General features: G+C 38.7%; 1 protein-coding gene across 4 annotated transcripts in view; it reads left to right on the top strand.

The window, feature by feature from the left end:
• Positions 1-16,222, top strand: part of ZBTB11 (zinc finger and BTB domain containing 11) — a 29,930-nt gene extending 13,708 nt beyond the window's left edge. For all 4 annotated transcript variants that reach the window (XM_046659400.1, XM_046659403.1, XM_046659402.1 and 1 more), the window contains exons 4-11: positions 3,893-4,737; positions 4,978-5,157; positions 8,451-8,696; positions 10,030-10,174; positions 10,798-10,915; positions 13,047-13,205; positions 13,323-13,498; positions 14,045-16,222. In XM_046659400.1, coding sequence (XP_046515356.1) covers positions 3,893-4,737; positions 4,978-5,157; positions 8,451-8,696; positions 10,030-10,174; positions 10,798-10,915; positions 13,047-13,205; positions 13,323-13,498; positions 14,045-14,562 — 2,387 coding nt within the window. In that variant the 3' untranslated portion in view covers positions 14,563-16,222. The remainder of the gene's footprint in view (positions 1-3,892; positions 4,738-4,977; positions 5,158-8,450; positions 8,697-10,029; positions 10,175-10,797; positions 10,916-13,046; positions 13,206-13,322; positions 13,499-14,044) is intronic.
• Positions 16,223-21,740: the final 5,518 nt, after the last annotated feature.

Here is a 21,740-nt window from a genome sequence, read left to right as displayed (position 1 = left end):
CCATGTGGGAAGATTTTTAACTAGCAATTTGACAAGTTTAATTAAAGATTAGGGAATTAATTATTCAGGTTTTCTGTTGCATCTTGAGTAATTTATAGAAAGTTTGTGTGTGTGTGTGTGTATGTGTATATATATCTTTTTTTTGTTTTTGAGGAAGATTAGCCTTGAGCTAACATCTGCTGCCAATCCTCCTCGTTTTTTTGCTGAGGAAGACTGGACCTGAGCTAACATCCATGCCCATCTTCCTCTACTTTATATGTGGGATACCTGCCACAGCATGGCTTGCCAAGCAGTGCGTAGGTCCACACCCGGGATCTGAACCAGCGATCTCCGGCCTGCCAAAGCAGAATGTGTGAACTTAAGTGCCGAACCACCAGGCTGGCCCCTAGAAAGTTATATTTTTATCAGCTTGTCCATTTCATCTAAATTTTCAAGTTTATTGGCACAAAATTTTTCATGATGTTCTCTTCTAAATGTCTCCAGAGACTATAAATAATGTCTGTTTCGTTCCTCATGTTGGTTATTTGTGCCTTTTCTTTTATTTAAAAATTTTTCTTACTAGGGATTTGCTGCCTTTTTTTTTTAACTCCTGGCTTTAGCGTGGAGAAAAACTACAACTTTACTACTGTACAGTTTTACTACTATCATTATGTAGTGACTCTCTTTATCTTTAATGATGCTTTTCACCCTTAAAGTCTGTGTTAGATGCTATTGTAAACAATATTTTCTATTTTAGCTGCTATGTAAATATGTTTTAGCTATGTAAGCAATATTTTTGTTAATATTTGCCTAGGATATCTTTCTTCCATCTTTTATTTTCAATCTATTTGTGTATCCTTATATTTTAGATGTCTCTTTAAGCATCATATTTCTGGATTTTGTTCTTAATCCAACATGAGGATCTTTGACTTTTAACTGTCCTGCATGGAAATTGTTGGGCTCCCTAAACTCAACATTTGAGATTATTGTCTTTTATCAGTTGAGAAAAATTCTCAGCCAGTATCTCTTCAAAAATTGTCCCTGCCTCGTTCTCTCTTCTGCCTTTCTGAAACTCCAGTTATACGCTCTCACTTTATATTTTGTATCTCTTAATCTCTCTTTCATGTTTTGTTCATCTCTTTGTAGATTATTCTGGAAAATTCTAGTTCACTCACTCTTTAGCTGTGTCTAAATTGCTGTTAAATTCATTTGAGCTTTTCATTCTAATTTCTGTTTTCCATTTTTAGAGGTTCTATTTAGTACTTTTTCAGTAGACCCTTTTGGGGGGCTACTTTGTATGATCTTTTGTTTTTTATTGATGTTATGCCAGCCTTTATTTTCTATATCTGATTATAGCAGTACTTAAAATCTTTGCTGGTGTGACTCATGCTGTTTGTTTCTGCTAGCTCTTGTTCATGATGCCTTGTTTCTTTGTGATTTTTTTTTAAAAAGTCTTTTTACACTGAATTCATATTCTTTGGAACTTCATGGGAAATCTTTTGAGTCCTGGGTTGAAGGTGTTTTCACAGAGAAAACTTTTGATTCTTTATATGCTGAGGGTGTTACCAGACTGGGACCGCTTTGAATTCTCAGCTTGAGCTTTTTTTAACTACTGAAGTGCTATAGATTCAACAAAATAAAACACCAAATTAAGCCTGGCTTGTGGTCATGACTCCTCAGGGAAGATTTTTCTACCTCTTCCACTCTGTGCTGGGGCGCTGAATATATTTAAATAATATATATATATTTTTTTAAAGATTTCATTTTTTTCCTTTTTTCTCCCCAAAGCCCCCCGGTACATAGTTGTATATTCTTGGTTGTGGGTCCTTCTAGTTGTGGCACGTGGGACGCCGCCTCAGCGTGGTCCGATGAGCAGTGCCATGTCCTCGCCCAGGATTCGAACCAATGAAACACTGGGCCGCCTGCAGAGGAGCGCGTGAACTTAACCACTCGGCCACGGGGCCAGCCCCCTATTTAAATAATATTTTTAAATATTTTTATCTAGCTTTTTTTTTAAGTGGGTCAATCAGGGAGGGTATTTTAGTCTGCCATACTGCTGGATGTGGAATTTCCTGTCATAAGTTTTCTATGTATGACCGTTGTTGACTGTTTTTTAAAATTTTGGTAAAAAACACAGAATATAAAATTTACCCTCTTAATGATTTTTAAGTGTACAGTTCGCTGTTGTTAATTGTATTCACGTTGTGTTAACAGATCCCTAGAACTTTTTCATCTTGCAAAAATGTCCATCTCCTTTTGATTACAGTGTTTTGCAGAATGTGTGTATGTGTATGTAAAAAAACTAGGGTAAAAACAAAATACCAAAATTATCTGCCTGTTATCTCCTGGAAGTACGATTATAAGTGATTTTTATTATTTTCTTTTGTGTTTTATATATTTTGCAGTAAACCTATGACTTGTACCTTTGAAAAAATAGTTTTAGATATTTAAAGTCTTATTTGGAACAGTGTTAATTCTTTTATGGGAAATTTTTCTTCTGACTTCAGACTTAGAAATTAAAAAGGTACTAGGTAAAAGACCAAACTACAGGATTTTGTTGGTGTGTCGTGTTTGTTGTTTGTTTTAAGAAATATTCTTACTTACCTCAAGTTTTTTGGTCTCGTGATTTGTGGCAGGATTAATTGGCTTCAGCCTATTTAATTATCAGCTTTCCTAGGAATGGCAGAATTAGCCATGATGATCATGTTGATATGTAGTCCCCTCAGTTTTCAGTCTGACTCCTAATGTATCTCACAGTTCGAGGCTTCCCATTACACCTGTTCATCCCCTATCTGCCTGTGTAAAAGGACCACATTTTATGTACCTTGAGTCAAAACTGAAAAGTGCAGCAAGTGTGAGTTTTTAAAGGCTTGCTTTGGCTCTCTATATTTTGATAAGAGACCTCTAAGATAAATTATTATATGAGAAAAGCAAGACATAGAACAGTATATGTAAGATGACACCTACTATGAGATGAGGAATAATATTTGCTTGACTGTATAAAGAAACTGGAAAGCTGTACGCATTCTTATCATGGAGGTGGAATTGGACCTATCACTGTGTCTTCTGAGTTTTGAATCATGAATATTAAAAATGGCTTTGAAAATGAAGTACTGAGAACTTAGAAAAGAGAGAAACTGATCTTATTTTCTCATATAAAATAAAAATGTAATACCTCATAGTAATTATTTCGTTCTTTAGTCCAGGGATAGGCAAACTATAGCCCAAAGGCCAGTCCTCCTTTCCCTCCCTTTTGTAAATGAAGAAGTATTGGAACACGGCCACACCCATTTGTGTACATACTGTGTATGGCTCTTCTTTCCAGCTACAATGGCCCACTGACACCTTATGTCCTGAAATGTTTATTATGTGATTCTTTACAGAAAAATTTTGCTGACTCCTACCATAGACCTTGTTTTTATGTTTTTAGTAGTAGAACCCATTGTTCACAATCCAATTTTTATATGGACTTCTATGAAAATATACAGCTACACTTACTGAAGTGAGGTTAGGGGACAGGTTGGTTGAACCCTGCCTACTCACCTACCTCCCTCTCTTTTTTTACCCTCCATTCTCCAGCAGCTGTTTCTTGAGGGGAATTTGAGGAACCCCCGGGGTTCTAAGGAGTACAGTTTGAAAATGACTGCCTTACAACAACTCTTTGAGGTAGTAAATCTGATATTATTTTCTATTTTAGGTATTCAGAGACTCGGCTCATGGAAGTGAGTTAGTCAAGGTTTAATATGCAACCAGAACACAAAACAAATCCAGGGTGTTTAATTGCAGAATAAATAGTTGTATTGGCCTTTATGTTCTATTTTATACTCTCATAATCGTATATTTTAATTGTTCTTATAAGATCTTTTAGTGGTGGTTTGACTTTTTTGTCCCCCATCTATCTTGTTTCCTACAGGTTTTTGTAAGGCAAGCTTCCTTCCTTTACTGGAATTTGCCTATACTTCTGTGCTGAGCTTTGACTTCTATAGCATGGCTGATGTAGCCGTCTTGGCTCGTCATCTTTTTATGTCAGAAGTTTTAGAAATCTGTGAAAGTGTACATAAACTAATGGAAGAGAAGCAGCTAACAGTATATAAGAAGGGTGAAGTACAAACTGTTGCATCTACCCAGGACTTAACAGAACAAAATGGAGCTACAGCGCCTCCTGTGGCCAGCAATGAGGGAACCACGACAACTTTATCTACTGAGCTTGGGGATTGTGAAATTGTCCTGCTGGTGAATGGAGACTTGCCAGAAGCTGAGCAGAATGGAGAGCTAGGACAACAGCCTGAGCCCCAGGTTTCTTCAGAGGCTGAAGCTGCTCTGTCACCTGCAGGCTGTATAACTGATTCCCATCCTGAAGTGCATTCTGTTGATTTAGTAACAAAAAACAGTCAGACAGAACTAGAAACTTTAAACAGCAGAGAAGATAGCACAGTTTCTAATGTTCATCCTAAAGCTTCAAAAGAGAATGTGATTAGTAGCTCTCCAGAAAACAGTGATATGGGAAATGATACATCAGCTGAGGACATCTGTGCTGAAGACATTACAGAGCCTAGGCAGAACTCTGGCCAGTCTTTAAACGATGAGGAAAATCTAGTTGCACCGACAGCAAAGCCAGACCTTGGCCCTGATAATGACACTTACAGAAGCAGGCTTCGGCAGCGTTCTGTTAACGAAGGGGGATACATCCGACTACACAAAGGAATGGAGAAAAAGCTGCAGAAACGGAAAGCCCTTCCTAAGTCAGCAGTACAACAGGTATGATGAGAAAAGAGTTGAGCTTTGTAGTTTTAGCTTTAGGTTGAAAGCATTTTACTGATAAACTTATGCCTGTCATGAAGATTATTTTGGGAGGGAGGGGGAGTCAGGTGCAAGAAAGCAACTTAATGTTTTAAATATCAATAGTGATAAATGTGAAATTGAAATATTTATGACTCATGACTTTAAAAATCAAAATGAGCATATTTACTTAGATTATGCTTCCTATCCCTTAATTAGGTGGCCCAGAAATTAGTTCAAAGAGGAAAAAAGATGAAACAGCCAAAAAGAGATGCTAAGGAGAATACTGAAGAAGAAGCGTCCCATAAATGTGGGGAATGTGGAATGGTTTTTCAGAGACGATATGCCCTTATAATGCACACACTGAAACATGAGAGAGCTAGAGATTACAAGTGTCCTGTAAGTATCTGGAAAGCTAATTGAAGATGGCTCTAACTTCGTGACAAATAGAATCCAACTTACTGCTTCATTATTATCCTATCATTTGTATTCTCTCTGTCTATAAGAGTCATCTTCTGATTTGTATATGTCATTCCTTGACCAAAAAAATTCAGTGACGTACCTCTGCTTGCTCCTAATGCCTTGTAAGACAACATTAAATTTTCATTCTAAAAGTATAAGTTCATAGAAGGGCAAAGAGAACAGGGAGAAGACCTTAGCAGCTAAATCTGGACTCTGATAAAGAGATGGACTAACTGATTTTGCAGATTTGAAAGGGCTCATTCCCACTTTCAGTGGGGAAAGCTGATCAATCTGAATTGTATTGCACACTACCAGATGGCTCTGGAATTAGTCCTACTAGCTACCTTGAAGCAGAAGTGAGACTCGTTGTTAGAAAGTGTTTTTAAGAAGCAAAGAAATCACCACCACCATCCCCTCAGCCAAAGATCCATCTTCTACTTTCTGGAAAAGATAAAACCATAACTGCTCTGGGGCACAGGGTGTACAGTGAGGGTGAATGTACTATACCTACAACAAGGGGAAGTCAAAGTGTACATACTGAATATGGTAACCTTTCAGCTTCTCTTTTCCTACTCAAGTTCCAGAATGTTAGCAGCCTTAATCCGAAAGCAAGAAGATTTCTCAGAGATGAGAAATCCGAAGCCCAATAACAAAAGACCTAAAGATGCTGCTGAAGAAAGCCTGTGGTTGGCATCCCGCCCTCTAGTTACACAGTCATTCCAATCTGGTTTTTTTGTTTTTTGCTTTTTGGGTTTTTTTTGAGGAAGATTAGTCCTGAGCTAACTGCTGCCAATCCTCTTCTTTTTGCTGAGGAAGACTGGCCCTGAGCTAACATCCGTGCCCATCTTCCTCAACTTTTTTTTTTTATATGTGGGACGCCTACCACAGCATGGCGTGCCAAGCGGTGCCATGTCCGCACCTGGGATCTGAACTGGCGAACCCCGGGCCACTGAAGCGGAATGTGCGAACCCAACCACTGCGCCACCAGACCGGCCCCACCAATCTCTTTTTTTAACATCTTATTCTGAAATTGAATAGACATCAGTGATCAGACTCATGATAAATATTTCCAGAAAAAAAAGCAACTTTGAGGAATCCAAGACTATGCAGAGAGAAGAAAACTTCAAAAAAAAAAAAAAAAAACCCCAAAGTATGATTTATGTCAGAGATAAATGAAAAAGTTACAGACAATAACCAGGTACTCTGTTTTTAAAAGGGCACTTTAAGAGAACAGAGAGCTTTTTTAGGAATAAAATATAATAACACAAATATAAAAATTTCAGAAAAGTTGAGAAATATAATTGACTAAATCAGAAAAGAAAGCAAAAGACAAATTAGAAAATGGGAGTGAAAAAAATTTAGGGGATTGTCTAATGTCTAATATCCAAATAATTCCAAACAGAGAACATGGAGAAGAAAATCACTGATGTAATAAAGAAAAATTTCAAGACATTCAGAATAGAAGTTTCCTTTATAACAACATGGATAGACCTTGAGGGTATTATGCTGAGTGAAATAAGTCAGAGGGAGAAATTCAAATACCATATGATCTCACTCATAAGTAGAAGGTAAAAACAATGAGAAACAAACACAGAGAAACAGGTTGGATTGGTGCTTACCAGAGGGCAAGGTGGACGGGGAGAGGGTGAAAGGGGTGACTAGGCACATGTGTGGTGATGGACTGTAATTGGTCTTTGGGTGGTGGACATGATGTAATCTGCACAGGATTCGAAATATATTGTGATGGACATCTGAAATTTATATAATGTTACAATCCAATAAACTGCTATAAAAACAAAAATTAAAATTAAAAAATAATTAATTTTAAAAAAATGCAAGTTTCCATGTTAAAAGGGCACATTGAATGCCCAGAACCATGGATGAGGATAAATCTTTATCAAGATATATTATGAAATTTCAGAATCAAGAGACAGATAAAAATCTTATAAATTGCAAGACAGAGAAAAGATGGTCAGGGTCGTAGAAGGATAAGGGTCAGAATGGCTCCAGGCTTTTCAGCAGTAACAACAGAAGCTAGAAGGCAGAGAATGGCACGATGTCTTTAAAGTTCTAAAGGGAAGTGATTCCCAGCTTGGAATATGTAGCCAGTCAAATTGTTTCTGTGGTACGATAAGAACATTTTCAGACATGCGAGGTCTCCAGAACTTTACCTCCCAAACTCCCGTTCTCAGGAAGCTTTTGGCAGAGGTATTCCACTAAAGTGAGCAGACGTGGGGACCGGAGAATGGGGGGTCCAGTTCTACAGACTGTGCAAGTGTAGGAACAGCCAGCCCAAGTTGGAGCAGGACCTAAGGCTCTGACAGATCTCCCATAGGTGATGTGTTCTAAATCTCCTCTCAGCACGTAGTTGAGGGAAGGGTTTAGGTGATGAATTAGCAGTAAATACAGAGAGAAATAAGCAAAACAGAAAACAAAAAGATAGGAAAGAGAATCGTAGTGTACTATGTGGCCCAGCCATAATAATGTGTACATCATCCAAATAATGTCAGCACTGTAATTGATCTAATCCAAATTATGACATCCCTGTCGTGAGAAAGTAGGGTAATGGAAGGGATTTGCATGTATTTAGGGAGTGGAGGGCAGAGGAGAGGGTCGTCCATTATTCATGTTACTTAGAGTTACAAAGATAAGCATCATGAGAAAGTCAAAAAGAAAAAGTGGTAGAGGTAGTGGACCAAGGGACGAGTTTTATTTATTTTTTAAAAAATAGGTTTTGTAGATGGTGAGCGTATATAACTTTGATTTTAAAAGAAAGAACAAAAACTTTCATGAATCCCCAACAACTCAGGATGAAATCCCAAAGACCATCACAGTTTTATCGTTCTACTTTTTCCAACCCGTTTTTCTCCATCCAGCAGGTATTAGCACTCACACTGACAGATTCTTCTGTCTCTGTCCTTCCATTCCTTCAAGACAGACCTAGCCACCTCAGCAAGGCCTTCTCTTGCTCCCTCTTCTTAAATATTGCACCTTTTTTACATATAAATCCTGTTCTGTGGTTAGATTATAAACCTCTCCAAAGGAGGGCCTGGGTCCTATCCCTTTCATCTTTATAACCTGATACTCAGCGTATTGTCTTTGACGTAGTGTATGTGTTTATTGATTGTATAATTGTAACAAAGAAATGGAAAGTTAAACTATGAGTTGTTTCACTTAACGTTTGTAATAGAGTTACATTTGGACAGAATTTTGTTTACTTTTCCTTTTAGTTGTGTAAAAAACAGTTCCAGTACCGTGCCTCCTTGCGAGCACATCTTATTCGACATGCCAGAAAAGATTCGCCTGCCTCATCCTCTTCCAATTCCACGTCTAATGAGGCATCAGGAACATCGTCTGAGAAGGGCAGAACCAAACGAGAATTTATATGTTCCATATGTGGAAGGACATTACCTAAATTATATTCTCTTCGAATACATATGTTAAAGCACACAGGTGTAAAGCCACATGCGTGCCAGGTAAAGCCATGACATTTTGTTGTATATAGAAGATTGGAACTTAACTGGTGAGACTGGCTGATTCTGGAGTCACCCTCACTCTTGTAAAATGTCAAAGGGAATTCTGTGGTTTTCTCAGTTTGTTGCCTGGGTCAAGGGTGATTCCCAGTTATGTTAATTTGCTGTTTAATTTGTTGTAATTTGAGATGAATCTATTTAGGATGTTCCTGAAACTTAGGGTTCAGAGGATGTACTGGCTGAGAATAAACAGTTCATCATCCCAGTCATCTCTTAACCTTCAGCAGGACCATCCTAGGCTGAAAGAGAACCCATGACTTGAAAAGATCTCAGCAAAGACCCTGCCTGAGCTGTTTGTCCTTCTCTAGAGCTGAGGGCTAAGGGCACCCAGATGCCAAAATAAGACTCTTGGGTAAGAGTCTTGAGATTAGCCACCTTTGGGCTATTTGGAACAGTGAAAAGTTTCTAGTAGCACCTATAGCCTTACATATAAGCATGATCCACTGTTTTTATTATTAAACAGTTTTGGAACCAATGAGATTTTTTTAATGAGATTTTTAATGTTTCTCTCTCTCGGGTTTTTTTAAGCTTTTTATTATATAAGAACAGAATGTAAGAGAGTAGACTTTCCTGTACCCTTCATCCGGCTTCAAAGTTATCAACACGTGATCGGTTGTTTTATGTATGTTGTCACTCATTGCCCTGCTTCCTCCTGCACTCAATTATTTTGAAACAAAATGGTAAACATCATTTTATTCGTAAGTTTAAGAACTAAGTATTAATTGGGCCTCTGGTCTTCTAGTGTAGCATTACTCCAAATACGTAGTCCATGGCAGGTAAGTACAGGAATGAAGAGTAAAGCTATAGAAATTGTCATGGCAATTTGACATTGATGTTTTTATCGTGTTTAACAAAAATCTCTCCCCAGTGGACTGGGGAAAGGAAAAAAAAGTGGTTCTTCATCACAGAGAGTTTGAGGAGCACTGTTCTAGTTGATGTAGCAGCAGATGAGTATATTTTCTTGATCAAGCTCCTATGTCCCTTTTAATATAAGGTGTACTGTTTACCAGTCTCACAAGGGCAACGTGAGGTGGTTTTGTACTGCTTTGAGCTCCGCCAGTGACCACATGGATGTAAGAAAAATGGCAGTATTTGTTAGGTACCGAATCAGAAGATGATCAGCCATCTGATATTCCTGGCATTTTTTTAAACTTTTACTTTGTTGTTTTACTTATAATTTAAGTTTTTGATTCAAAGTGGCATACTGGTTTCTCTGTCCTCATTCTTCCGATATGTCCTTTCTGTTACACTGGTTTAAATACCTCTGCTGTCTTAGGTCTGTGGAAAGACTTTCATCTACAAGCATGGTCTGAAGTTACACCAGAGTCTCCATCAGTCACAAAAGCAGTTCCAGTGTGAACTCTGTGTTAAATCATTTGTTACCAAACGGAGTCTTCAAGAACATATGAGTATTCACACAGGTAATGAGAAATTTATATTGACATAGTTAGATATTGTGTGCTATTAATTTACTATTATACTGATTACACTGTGATTATTTTGGAAGTTATATTGATATTGTGGTGGCTGTATGTGTACAGTTTTTTATTAATGAGAGTAAAGTTAAAAGGTGTTCTTAAGTCTAGTTTTATGTGTACTGAGTACTAAATCATGCATAATATAGATCCAGGCACCTAAGGAAATGATCCGGCTTTTAAAAAGTTAAGCAATAGGCAGATGTAACTGTCAGCGTGATATGTGGCTTATAATTTTATTAGAAGTTGTGGTCTACACATACTTATTTTCAGTGCTTAAAGCAGTTGTGTGGAAATGGCTGGTGAAGGGTAGAGGCCTGCTCTAGGACTTTGGTGCTATGCTGTTATAATCCTGATGATTATGCAAATGTATGACGTTCTTTGGGCGTAGTACTGTAGTTGAGAAGAAATAGGGATTTTGATGTGGTTTGTTAGTCTTAGAAGGTGACTGCCAAACGTTATCGTTTCATGTCCCCTTGATCAGATAACTTCTGAAATATGTCATACAGTATTCTATTGGAAGGGCACCTGATTGCTGGATTTGTGACACGGTTTTTATTTTTTTAAAGGAGAGTCCAAGTACCTTTGCTCAGTGTGTGGAAAGTCTTTTCACAGAGGCTCTGGACTCAGCAAGCACCTAAAGAAACACCAGCCAAAGCCTGAGGTTCGAGGCTATCATTGTACTCAGTAAGTATTTAATATGTGAACCAGTCAATTTCTTTATGTTCTTACTCAGTTTATTTGAAAGTGGCTTTCAAGAGAAAATCTTTGAGGTGACTATAGTTGATAACAGTGTATTGTATAATTGAAACTTAAGAGAGTAGAACCTAAATGTTCACATATGTATATAGATTTATCTCTGAGGTGATGGATATGTTAATTAACTAAATGGGAGGAATCATTTCACAATGTATACATACATCAGATCATCACAGTGTACGCTTTAAATACCTTGCAGTTGATTTGTCAGTTAGACCTCAATAAAGCTGTAAAAAGAATGTTTGAAGATATTAAACTATTTGTTTACCCTTGATTTTAATCAGTCTTTTTAGCTTTGATGTTGCTATTTATGATTTTTTAAAGTTTCATTTAGATATAAATCACATAGCATAAAATCACTCATTTAAAATGACTTAAAGAGATTCTTCAGATGTGCTCCCTGGAGGTGGGTACTGTAGGAAAAAACGGTCCCAGTGCCAGCCAGTTTGTTTCTGGGCAGTTCCTCTGAAGTTCTGGGCCCTCTGCTGGTTTCTCCTTTCTTCAGTCTCCCTTTCTTTTTCCCTTTTTTCATTTTCCGAAGCCTCTTGGAATCTCTTTTTTATAATTGAGGTAAAATTTACATAACATAAAATTAATCCTTTTCTAGTGTATAGTTCTCGGCTTTAGTCCGTTCACAACTCTGCCTTGGCCTTCTCTTCCTGTTTGTGCAGAGTCGGCCAGAGGTGAGAGCTTAGGGCCTTCCCAGGTCTTTGCTGAGTGTGTGCCCAGCCCTGGCTAAGTGTGTGGACTTCTAGGTTCCTGGGAATCTGTGAGAGTTTTTCAAAGCCCCTGTTCCCCAGAGTCTCTCATGCCCAGCCTTTCCTCCCAATACGTAAGGTTTGTGTGTTGTTTGTACCAAACTATTATTCCTTGCCCCAGGCAGCAGTGACTCATACATTTACCTTTAAATATTTTCAACACGCTCCTCCTCCTTCCGCCCAGTCCTCAGCCCTGGGAGAGTCAGGCACAATAAAGGCAAGCCCTTGAGAGGATCCTTCAGGGAGTCACAACATAGGTCAAAACAAACAACCACAGTTTTTTGAGCAGAAGTCCCTCTGGCACTAGGAACTTGTAGGGGGAATGCAGGCTCGCCTTCACGGCTGCTGCTGAGCTGAGGGACCGGGGACCGGGCTAGGGTGAGTTCAAATGCCACGGAGCTCTTTTACTGAGATTCAACAAGTTTTTTCTTGGTTAAACGTTTCCTGGTCACTGTAAACTTTTCATTAGTTTCCAGAGTTTCAATAAAATTGATTCTGATAGTTTTGCCAATTTGTCCACAGCTTTTGTGGAGGGATGGGCTTTTGGTGTTCCCTATTCTGCAGTCTTTGCTGATGTCACTCTAGTCAGTCCTTGTTTAAAACAAAGGTAGTTTATTATCAATCCATTTTTAGTTGCAAGTGAAAGAAAACGACCTAAACTGGCTTGAATGAAAAGTAAAATCTAGGTGTCTAAATGCTTTAATATAAACTGTATTCAGATTCATTAGCACTTGGTGTCTCTGAGGCTTCATATGGACAAGGCAGTGGCAATGGTTTCAGCCCCACATCCTCTCAACTCCCAAGTTGTCAAGCTACTTCCCTCATAGTTCCTCCAGCAGCCCTGAGGTTCACTGCCGTTGGCTCTGGTTCAGTCACTTGGTTACCCCTGAATCGATCACTGTGGCCAAGGGAAGGCCGTGCTCAGGTCGACTTTGGCCTGAGCCAGTTGTTCCATCCTCATGGTCAAGGTTGAGGCCTACTCCCAACACATGGACAGAGAATGAGAGAGGGTAAAAAGGGATCAGATGGGGTCGAGGGGGACAGAAAATAAGTGTCCTCTGTAATAACCTTTGGGAGCTCTACGTGGTTCTTTCTAAAATGTTTCTAGTGCTCTAGAGCTAAAAGAACTTAAAACCCAGCAGCCTTATTGCACGATTAGAATACTAGTGAATTTTTTTTTCTTTTAAATTGGGCTCATCTTGTGGAGTTGTAGAAACCCAAGAATATACTGAGTTCTTGGAAACTTGTTTTAAAAGAATAATAAGATGATCCAGTTGCATGATTGAATGTTATTATTGCAGATGTGAAAAAAGTTTCTTTGAAGCTAGAGATCTTCGCCAGCACATGAACAAGCATCTTGGTGTGAAGCCATTCCAGTGCCAATTTTGTGATAAGTGTTATAGTTGGAAAAAAGATTGGTATTCCCATGTGAAGTCTCATTCTGTCACTGAGCCTTACAGGTGGGTAAATGAGAGGAGGGTGTGAACTTCATTGAGAGATTTATGTACTTGGGTTAATCTTATGGATGGTGGTGCTTTGGAAAAAATAGTTCAGGTTTTCTTCCCCCCCTATTTTAGGTGTAATATATGTGGCAAAGAATTTTACGAGAAAGCATTATTCAGAAGGCATGTAAAGAAAGCTACCCATGGGAAGAAAGGAAGAGCAAAGCAGAACCTGGAGCGGGTGTGCGAACGTTGTGGCAGGAAGTTCACTCAGCTGAGAGAGTACAGGAGGCACATGAACAACCATGAAGGTAACTACACTTGATATCATGTGTGCATCTCATAGAACAAAACCAATCCAGGAGTGACTCTCCCTTCCCCAGCCCTCAGCCTATTACTCACCTTCCTTGATAAGAGATTTCTCATGGACGATTTATTCACGTGACAGAAGTGACCCTGAATCTGCATGCCTAATTGTTTTATAGATAGATTCCTTTTTTAGTGAACTTAATATTCTGTGCCAACATTTTTATGCTGAACTGACTGCCTGAAGCCTCTGTGTCCTTATCCTAGGATGACAGGATTCGGCGAAGGTTAAGGGATTCTGTGCACAGGAAACTCAGAGTTGTCTCTCAGTGACTTCTATCCATGGGAACACCTTTAGAGAGATTACAGTGCAGAGTCTGGTTTATTTTAAGTAAACCATTAGGTCCTAAATAAAAGACTGCAGTAGTCAAGATAGAAAGACTTAGGGGTTACTGTCCTTAAAGAAGAGCATTATTTATCACGCTTCTTTAATATGTTTTGGTACTTTGACCTCACTACACACAGCTTTCCTTTTTTTTTTTTTTTAACAGGAGTTAAGCCATTTGAGTGCTTAACATGTGGAGTATCTTGGGCTGATGCCCGATCTCTAAAACGCCACGTCAGAACACATACAGGTGAACGGCCCTATGTCTGTCCCGTATGTAGTGAAGCCTACATAGATGCTCGAACACTCCGTAAACATATGACTAAATTCCACAGAGATTATGTGACTTGCAAAATTATGCTGGAAAAAGATACCCTTCAGTTTCATAACCAAGGAACTCAAGTGGAGCATGCTGTTAGCATCTTAACAGCAGATATGCAGGAACAAGAAAGCAGTGTTCCTCAAGAACTGGAGACTGTGGTTGTGACAGGAGAAACTATGGAAGCTCTTGAAGCTGTTGCAGCTACGGAAGAGTGTCCGTCAGTATCTACACTTTCTGACCAAAGTATCATGCAGGTGGTTAATTATGTGCTGGCACAGCAGCAAGGACAGAAGCTCTCTGAAGTCGCAGAAGCCATTCAAACTGTTGAAGTAGAGGTGGCACATATTTCAGAAGCAGAATGAGTATAGCAGTGGAGATAAAAAGAAGTGACATCTCATGGATGCTCAGCTCCCAGAATGTTTGTTTACAGTACTATATGGCTGTCGCCTGGACTGTAGGTCGAGGCTCTGGGCTGTTTGGTGATGTTTGAACATTTCTAAACGGTTTGTCTGGCTAATGGGGTCTATAGAAAAGTCCATTTACTGTAAGGAAATTGAAAACAAATCTATTTGATGGCAGTGGTTTATCATGGTATACTTTTTATGAATTAATGTTTATAAAGAACTGTACTAAATTAAAAACTGTACGGTTTCATTTGCATTTTGACATTATTGTATACTTGAGTTTAAAAGGCTGCACCAGTCGGCTTTTCTTCTCCTTTCCTGTCAAAATATAGAGGCTCTGTGATTTCATTTGCCCTGTTTATGGGTTAAAAAAAAGATCTAATATAAAGCATTTTAGTAGGATGCATAGGTATATTACATTTTTTAAATGCTTCAAATCTGTGATTCTTGACTATTTATTTTAACCCCTTATATGTCAGGGATTCTTTATTCTATTTTAAAGCACTTAATGAGTTACATGTTGTAATCAAGTTTGCACAGTATACTTATCTATATGGGGAACCCTTATGAATAGCTGTTTTTTAAAATGCCATTAAAATGCATGAAATGCCTATTAAAGCCTTACTATGCTATCTTTTCAAGGCAAATAAATTGACCATGAGCAAAGAACACTCTTATTAAACACTGTTGATGGGAAATTTCTTCTTGATAACATAGGACAACAAATGGGGGGCAAATGAATGTTGTTCTTTTGCTCAAGAATGAACACATTAAAACTAGGTTCGGTATGTTTGCAGCTTTGTATCATGTTTAATTGTTCAATTTTGTTGAAAAACTGCAGCTTATAAATAGGATAGCAATATAGACATCTACAGCGGTCCTGTGGATACCATATAATTGTCAAGTAATTTCAGAATATTGAAGAGTCTTTACTTCAGCCCTCATGATGGTATACCACTTAAAGAAATTATGGTCCACCAAATTGTTGACAGTAAATTATTTTTAAAAAGTTATATATTAATTTGTGTTTGATTTTTAAATTCCCACCCCTTTAAGCTATCCAATTTTCTGATTTTCAAGATAACCATGGGGAGATGCCACATTTCTCTCCTCTGGGAAACTACCACTCAAACTATAATTGTTAAAATTAAACTTTTAAGTTTTAGAAGCTAAAATAAGGTGTAAAATTAAGATACAAACAAATCACATGTAAATCATTCCTAAAGCACAAGAAAAGAATGTGCCTTGATGTACATATATTAAGATACTTATTCCAGTTTACTTTAAAAATGGCTTAAAAGATAAAGAATAAATGTGATGCCATGCATGCATTATACCTGTATATGTAATATTTGCATTTGCAAGTTTCCCTTTGTTTCCGTAGCTGTGTGGCTGACCTACAATTTTAAGTGAATTGACATACAGTCTGTCAGTTTGTGATGGCTGCTTGTTTATTGTGTCTTTCGGTTAGTTAGTGAAAATGTATTTCAATCTAAGATTTGAAATTGTCTTTTATGTTCCATCCTCACCATTGTTACTGGATTTAGTTAATTGTGTAAGACCATTAATGTATGTCATAAATATGTAAATAAAAGATGTTGAATCTTGTTTAAAAGCATAAGCTTTGGAATTGAGCCTGTCACTATTTTCAATTCATAAATCAGTTACTGTTATTTGGTGTTTTGAACTTAATTCATTTTTAAAGGGAAAGGAAGTTGACCACATTCAAAAATAACCATTGGAGGCCTGGCCCTGTGGCCGAATGGTTAAGTTCAAGCGCTCCCCTTCCACAGCCTGGGGTTTCGCTGGTTGGGATCCTGGGCGCAGACATGGCACCGCTCATCAGGCCATGCTGAGGGTGGCATCCCACATAGCACAACCAGAGGCACCCACAACTAGAATATACAACTATGTACTGGGGGGCTTTGGGGAGGAGAAGAAGGGGGAAAAAAAGAAGATTGGCAACAGATGTCAGCTCAGGTGCCAATCTTTAAAAAGAAGAAAGCCGTTGGATGAACACGTAATATTATGAAAACGTCTTTTAAACCTGATCTTACCACAAAATAAAAAGTAGTGCAGGGGCCGGACCAGTGGCGCAGCAGTAAAGTTCACATATTCCACTTTGCGGCAGCCCGGGGTTCACCGGTTCGGATCCTGGGTGCGGACATGGCACCGCTTGGGAAAAGTCATGCTGTGGTAGGCGTCCCACATAGAAAGTAGAGGAAGATGAGTATGGATGTTAGCTCACAGCCATCCTTCCTCAGCAAAATGAGGAGGATTGGCAGTAGTTAGCTCAGGGCTAGTCTTCCTCAAAAAAAAAAAAAAAAAAATAGTGCAATTAACTGCCAACTTTGGATAAATTAAGTATGTAGTTTACATAAATTGCATGTAGGAACAAGTGTTAAGCTTCCAAAAATTCAGCTTTATATTACTATGGGGGGAACCTCTGTATAACAATTCTCTTTTAGAAACACACATTGTTTTGTTGTTATCAGATGACTTTCCCACATTGTTTTGTTGTTATCACATGAGTTTCCTCAAACCGTGTGGGTATCCCCTGGTTAAATCTACTTGTTACTAACTGCTCCTAAGCAATTTGAGTCATTGCTGTTGGTCACTGAAATGTATATATTGTCGATAGAAATGAATTAACTAATCCTCCAATGTTTTTTTTTAATTGAGTTCATTATAGTCTACATCATTGTGAAGTTTCAGTTGTAACAATATTTCTCGTCCGTCACCACGTAAGTGCTCCCCTTCACCCGTGCCCACCGCCCACCCCTTTTCCCTGGTAACCACTGAACTGTTTTCTTTGTCCATGTGTTTGTTTATATTCCACATATGAGTGAAATCATGTGGTGTTTATTTTTCTCAGTGTGGCTTATTTCATTTAACATAATATCCTCCAGGTCGATCCATGTTGTTGCAAATGGGATGAATTTGTCTGTTTTTCTGGCTGAGTAGTATTCCATTGTATATATGCACCACATCTTCTTTATCCAATCATTAGTTGATGGGCGCTTGGGTTGCTTCCATGTCATGGCTATTGTGAACAGTGCTGCAGTGAACTTGGATAGATACCCAGCAGTGGGATGGCTGGGTCATATGGTATTTCTATTTTTAATTTTTTGAGGAATCTCCATAATGTTTTCCATAGTGGCTACACCAGTTTGCATTCCCACCAGCAGTGTATGAGGGTAGCCTTTTCCCCACACCCTCTCCAACATTTGTTATTTTTAGTCTTAGTGATTATAGCCATTTTAACAGGTGTAAGATGGTATCTTAGTGTAGTTTTGATTTGCATTTCCCTGATGATTAGTGATGTTGAACATCTTTTCATGTGCTCAGTAGCCATCTGTATATCTTCTTTGGAAAAATGTCTGTTCATATCCTCCACCCATTTTTTGATTGGGCTGTTTTTTTGTTGTTCAGTTCTGTGAGTTCCTGATATATGGAGATTAACCCCTTGTCAGATATATGATTTGCAAATATCTTCTCCCAATTGGTGGGTTGTCTTTTTGTTTTGATCCTAGTTTCTTTTGCTTTGCAGAAGCTCTTTAGTCTGATGAAATCCCACTTATTTTTTCTTTTGTTTCCCTTGTCTGAGAAAACATGGTATTTGAAAAGATCCTTTTAAGTTCAATGTCAAGGGGTGTACTACCTATTATCTTCCAAGAGTTTTATGGTTTCAGGACTTATCTTCAAGTCCTTGATCCATTTTGAGTTTATTTTTGTGTATGACGTGAGATAATGGTCTACTTTCATTCTTTTGCATGTGACTGTCCAGTTTTCCCAACACTATTGAAGAGACTATCTTTTCTCCATTGTATGTTCTTGGCACCTTTATTGAAGATTAGCTGTCCGTAGATGTGTGGTTTTATTTCTGGGCTTTCAGTTCTGTTCCATTGATCTGTCTGCCTATTTTTGTACCAGTAACATGCCGTTTTGATCACTATGGATTTGTAGTACATTTTGAAGTCAGGGATTATGATGCCTCCAGCTTTGTTCTTTTTTCTCAGGACTGCCTTAGCAATTTGGGGTCTTTGGTTGCCCCATAGGAATCTTAGGATTCTTTGTTCTATTTCCATGAAGAATGTTATTGGGATTCTGATTGGGATAGCGTTGAATCTGTAGATTGCTTTAGGCAGTATGGACATTTTAACTATGTTTATTCTTCTAATCCATGTGCATGGAATATCTTTCCATTTCTTTATGTCATCATGGATTTCTTTCAGTAATGCCTTATAGTTTTCATTGTATAAGTCCTTCACTTCCTTGGTTAAATTTATTCCTAGATATTTTATTCTTTTTGTTGAGATTGTAAATGGAATTGTGTTCTTGAGTTCTCTTTCTGTAAGTTCGTTATTACAGTATAGAAATGCAACTGATTTTTGTAAGTTAATTTTGTACCCTGCAACTTTACTGTAGTTGTTAATTATTTCCAATAGTTTTCCAATGGATTCTTTAGGGTTTTCTGTATATAAGATCATGTCATCTGCAAACAGCGAGAGTTTCACTTCTTAACTCCCTGTTTGGATTCCTTTTATTCCTTTCTCTTGCCTAATTGCTCTGGCCAAAACCTCCAGTACTATGTTGAGTAAGAGCGGTGAGAGTGGACATCCTTGTCTTGTTCCTGTTCTCAGGGGGATAGCACTCAGTTTTTCCCCATTGAGTCGGATGTTGGCTGTGGCTTAATCATATATGGCCTATATTAGGTTGAGGTAATTTCCTTCTATCCTCATTTTGTTAAGAGTTTTTATCATAAATGGCTGTTGGATCTTGTCAAATGCTTTCTCTGCATCTCTTGAGATGATCATGTGGTTTTTATTCCTCATTTTGTTAATGTGGTGGATCACATTGATTGTGGATGTTGAACCATCTTATGGGTTTTGTTTTATTAAAAGCCATTGGCTTTTAATTTAAAGCCAGGTGGGTTTTAGTCTGTTTGTTTTATTAGAATCCAGCGGCTGTTTACAGAATTTCACAAGTTTCCCTGAAGTGCTGGACTTGAGCTAATGCAAACCTTGGGTGTCTCTTTTTTAATAGCATTGGTGTAAACTGTCTGCATGATGCTTCCTGCTCATGATTCCTCTCTTCAAATCTGCAGTCTCCTTGGAGGTTCCTAAACAGTCTTACATCTAATGTTTGGAACATACACAATAAAAGCCTTGGCCTCCCCTGATCCTATACATTTATCAGTTATAGTTTCTAGAGGCTTGTGGAGCAAAGATGCATTGATAGCGTCTTTATTTCTTGAATCATTTAAAACATGCCATGCCTACGTTATAGTCTATTGACTGAAGTTTTGAAGTTTAGTACTGCTGCTGATTGGATTTTTCCTCAAGAGTTTTATAAATTTTAGAGTATGAACTCACCTCCAATAGGGCCTTGTCTTTGGGAATCCTGTGTCACCCACCCGGGTTGACGGTGGGTCCTTCCAGATCCGTTCTGTGTGCTTCTCCTAGGTTGCTCCAAGAGTCCTGGTGGCGAGGTACTGTTTGTGGCTTAGCTTCCCAGACCACGGTCTCTCAGCCCAACTGGGAGTTTGAACTTGAGACCAGGGCGAGGGAAAGCGCGTTGTTCTAGATCTTCAAGGGGGGCTTCTGCACACCCGGAGCCCAGCCTGGGACAGACAGACGTCCCTTCAGCCTGGGCAGTGAATGGAGTTTCTTCTGGTTTGTTCTTTCAGTCACGATGTAGCTCTTCAGTGGTCCCAGCTTTGTGTGGAATTCTTAGTCCCAATTTCTACAGACCTAAATCCTGCTCTCTTGCCAGCTTTGGGCTGTCAAAAGCCAGCCCCCTTCTAAGTGGCAGTGCCATCTACCGCAAGAACCACCATGGGCTACGCCAGTTTCCGCTCAGGCTCCTCTTAGTCCGATGACATTCCCTTTCTTACAAACTCCTACTACGATTTTCACAGGAGTTGGTTACGTTTTATCAAGCCAAGATTTTCAGCTATTTTAGTCTCTTCCGAACTCTGAAAACCAAATAGTGTTGTTTCTTTAAATATTTTTCCCCTCTGGTCCTCTCTTCTTTATTTCTGAGAGAAGGTTTTATTTCTACCTTCAACACATCTTTCATTCTCCCCATCTTTTTCTCCTTTCCTGATAACCTTCTGATCTTTAACTTTTTTTTTCAGTTATCTATTGAATTCTTCATTGTAATAGATTTCTTAGATGAGCACTTCCGCTTGGTTCTTCATGGGTGCTTATTTATGCTTCCCTTTTCCATTCATCTTTCCTTGCCTTGCTGATTGGATTTATTATGCTCATTTCTTACTGTATCTGTCCTGTGTGCTCTGCTGAAACATTACTTTTTGTGAGTGTACCACAATTTTACCATTCTACTGTTGATGGATATTTGGGTTATTTTCGGTTTGGGGTTATCATGAAGAATGCAAGGACCGTTTTTCTCCTCTTGGTGTATATGGGCACGCATTTCCGTTGGGTATATAACTAAGAGTGGAACTGGAGTCATTTGGGTTTGTGAATGTTCATTTACAGATAAGACCAAAGTATTTTCCAAAGAGATTGTGCCAGTTTACACTCGCAGTGGGGTTCTCTGCATGCTTGCCAAGTACTGGTAGTGTTGCTGCTTACTTAAGCTCACCCGTCCCAAGATGCATGTGCTTAGGATCCCTCACCCAATAAATAGTATTTTCAAAACAAGATATAGAAATATTTATGTAAATGTGTATATGTGTGTGTTTATGTATACATACATATATTCTCTAGTTTTTTTATCTAGATAGCCTGGGAGCAGTGACACCCCCAAGCAATGATGACACCTAGCTCCTAGATATTGGTTTCTAGAAGAAATTTTTTTTTCTTAAAGATTGGCACCTGAGCTAACGTCTGTTGTCAATCTTTTTTTTCCCTTCTTCTCCCAAAGCCCCCCAGTTCATGGTTGTATATTCTAGTTGTCGGTCCTTCTGGCTGTGCTATGTGGGATGCCGTCTCAGTATGGCTTCATGATGAGCGGTGCCATGTCCGCGCCCAGGATTCAAACCGGTGAAACCCTGGGCCGACGAGGCAGAGCGTGCGAATTTAACCACTAGGCCATGGGGCCGGCCCTGGATATTGGTTTCTAAAAGCCGCTCCCCAATAGAAGGAACTCAGGTCCTTGGGGAAATGGCT

Source organism: Equus quagga, chromosome 4 (genome assembly GCF_021613505.1).
Source record: "Equus quagga isolate Etosha38 chromosome 4, UCLA_HA_Equagga_1.0, whole genome shotgun sequence".
Classification (NCBI taxonomy): Eukaryota; Metazoa; Chordata; class Mammalia; order Perissodactyla; family Equidae; genus Equus; species Equus quagga.
This window is presented reverse-complemented; position numbering and strand designations above follow the sequence as displayed.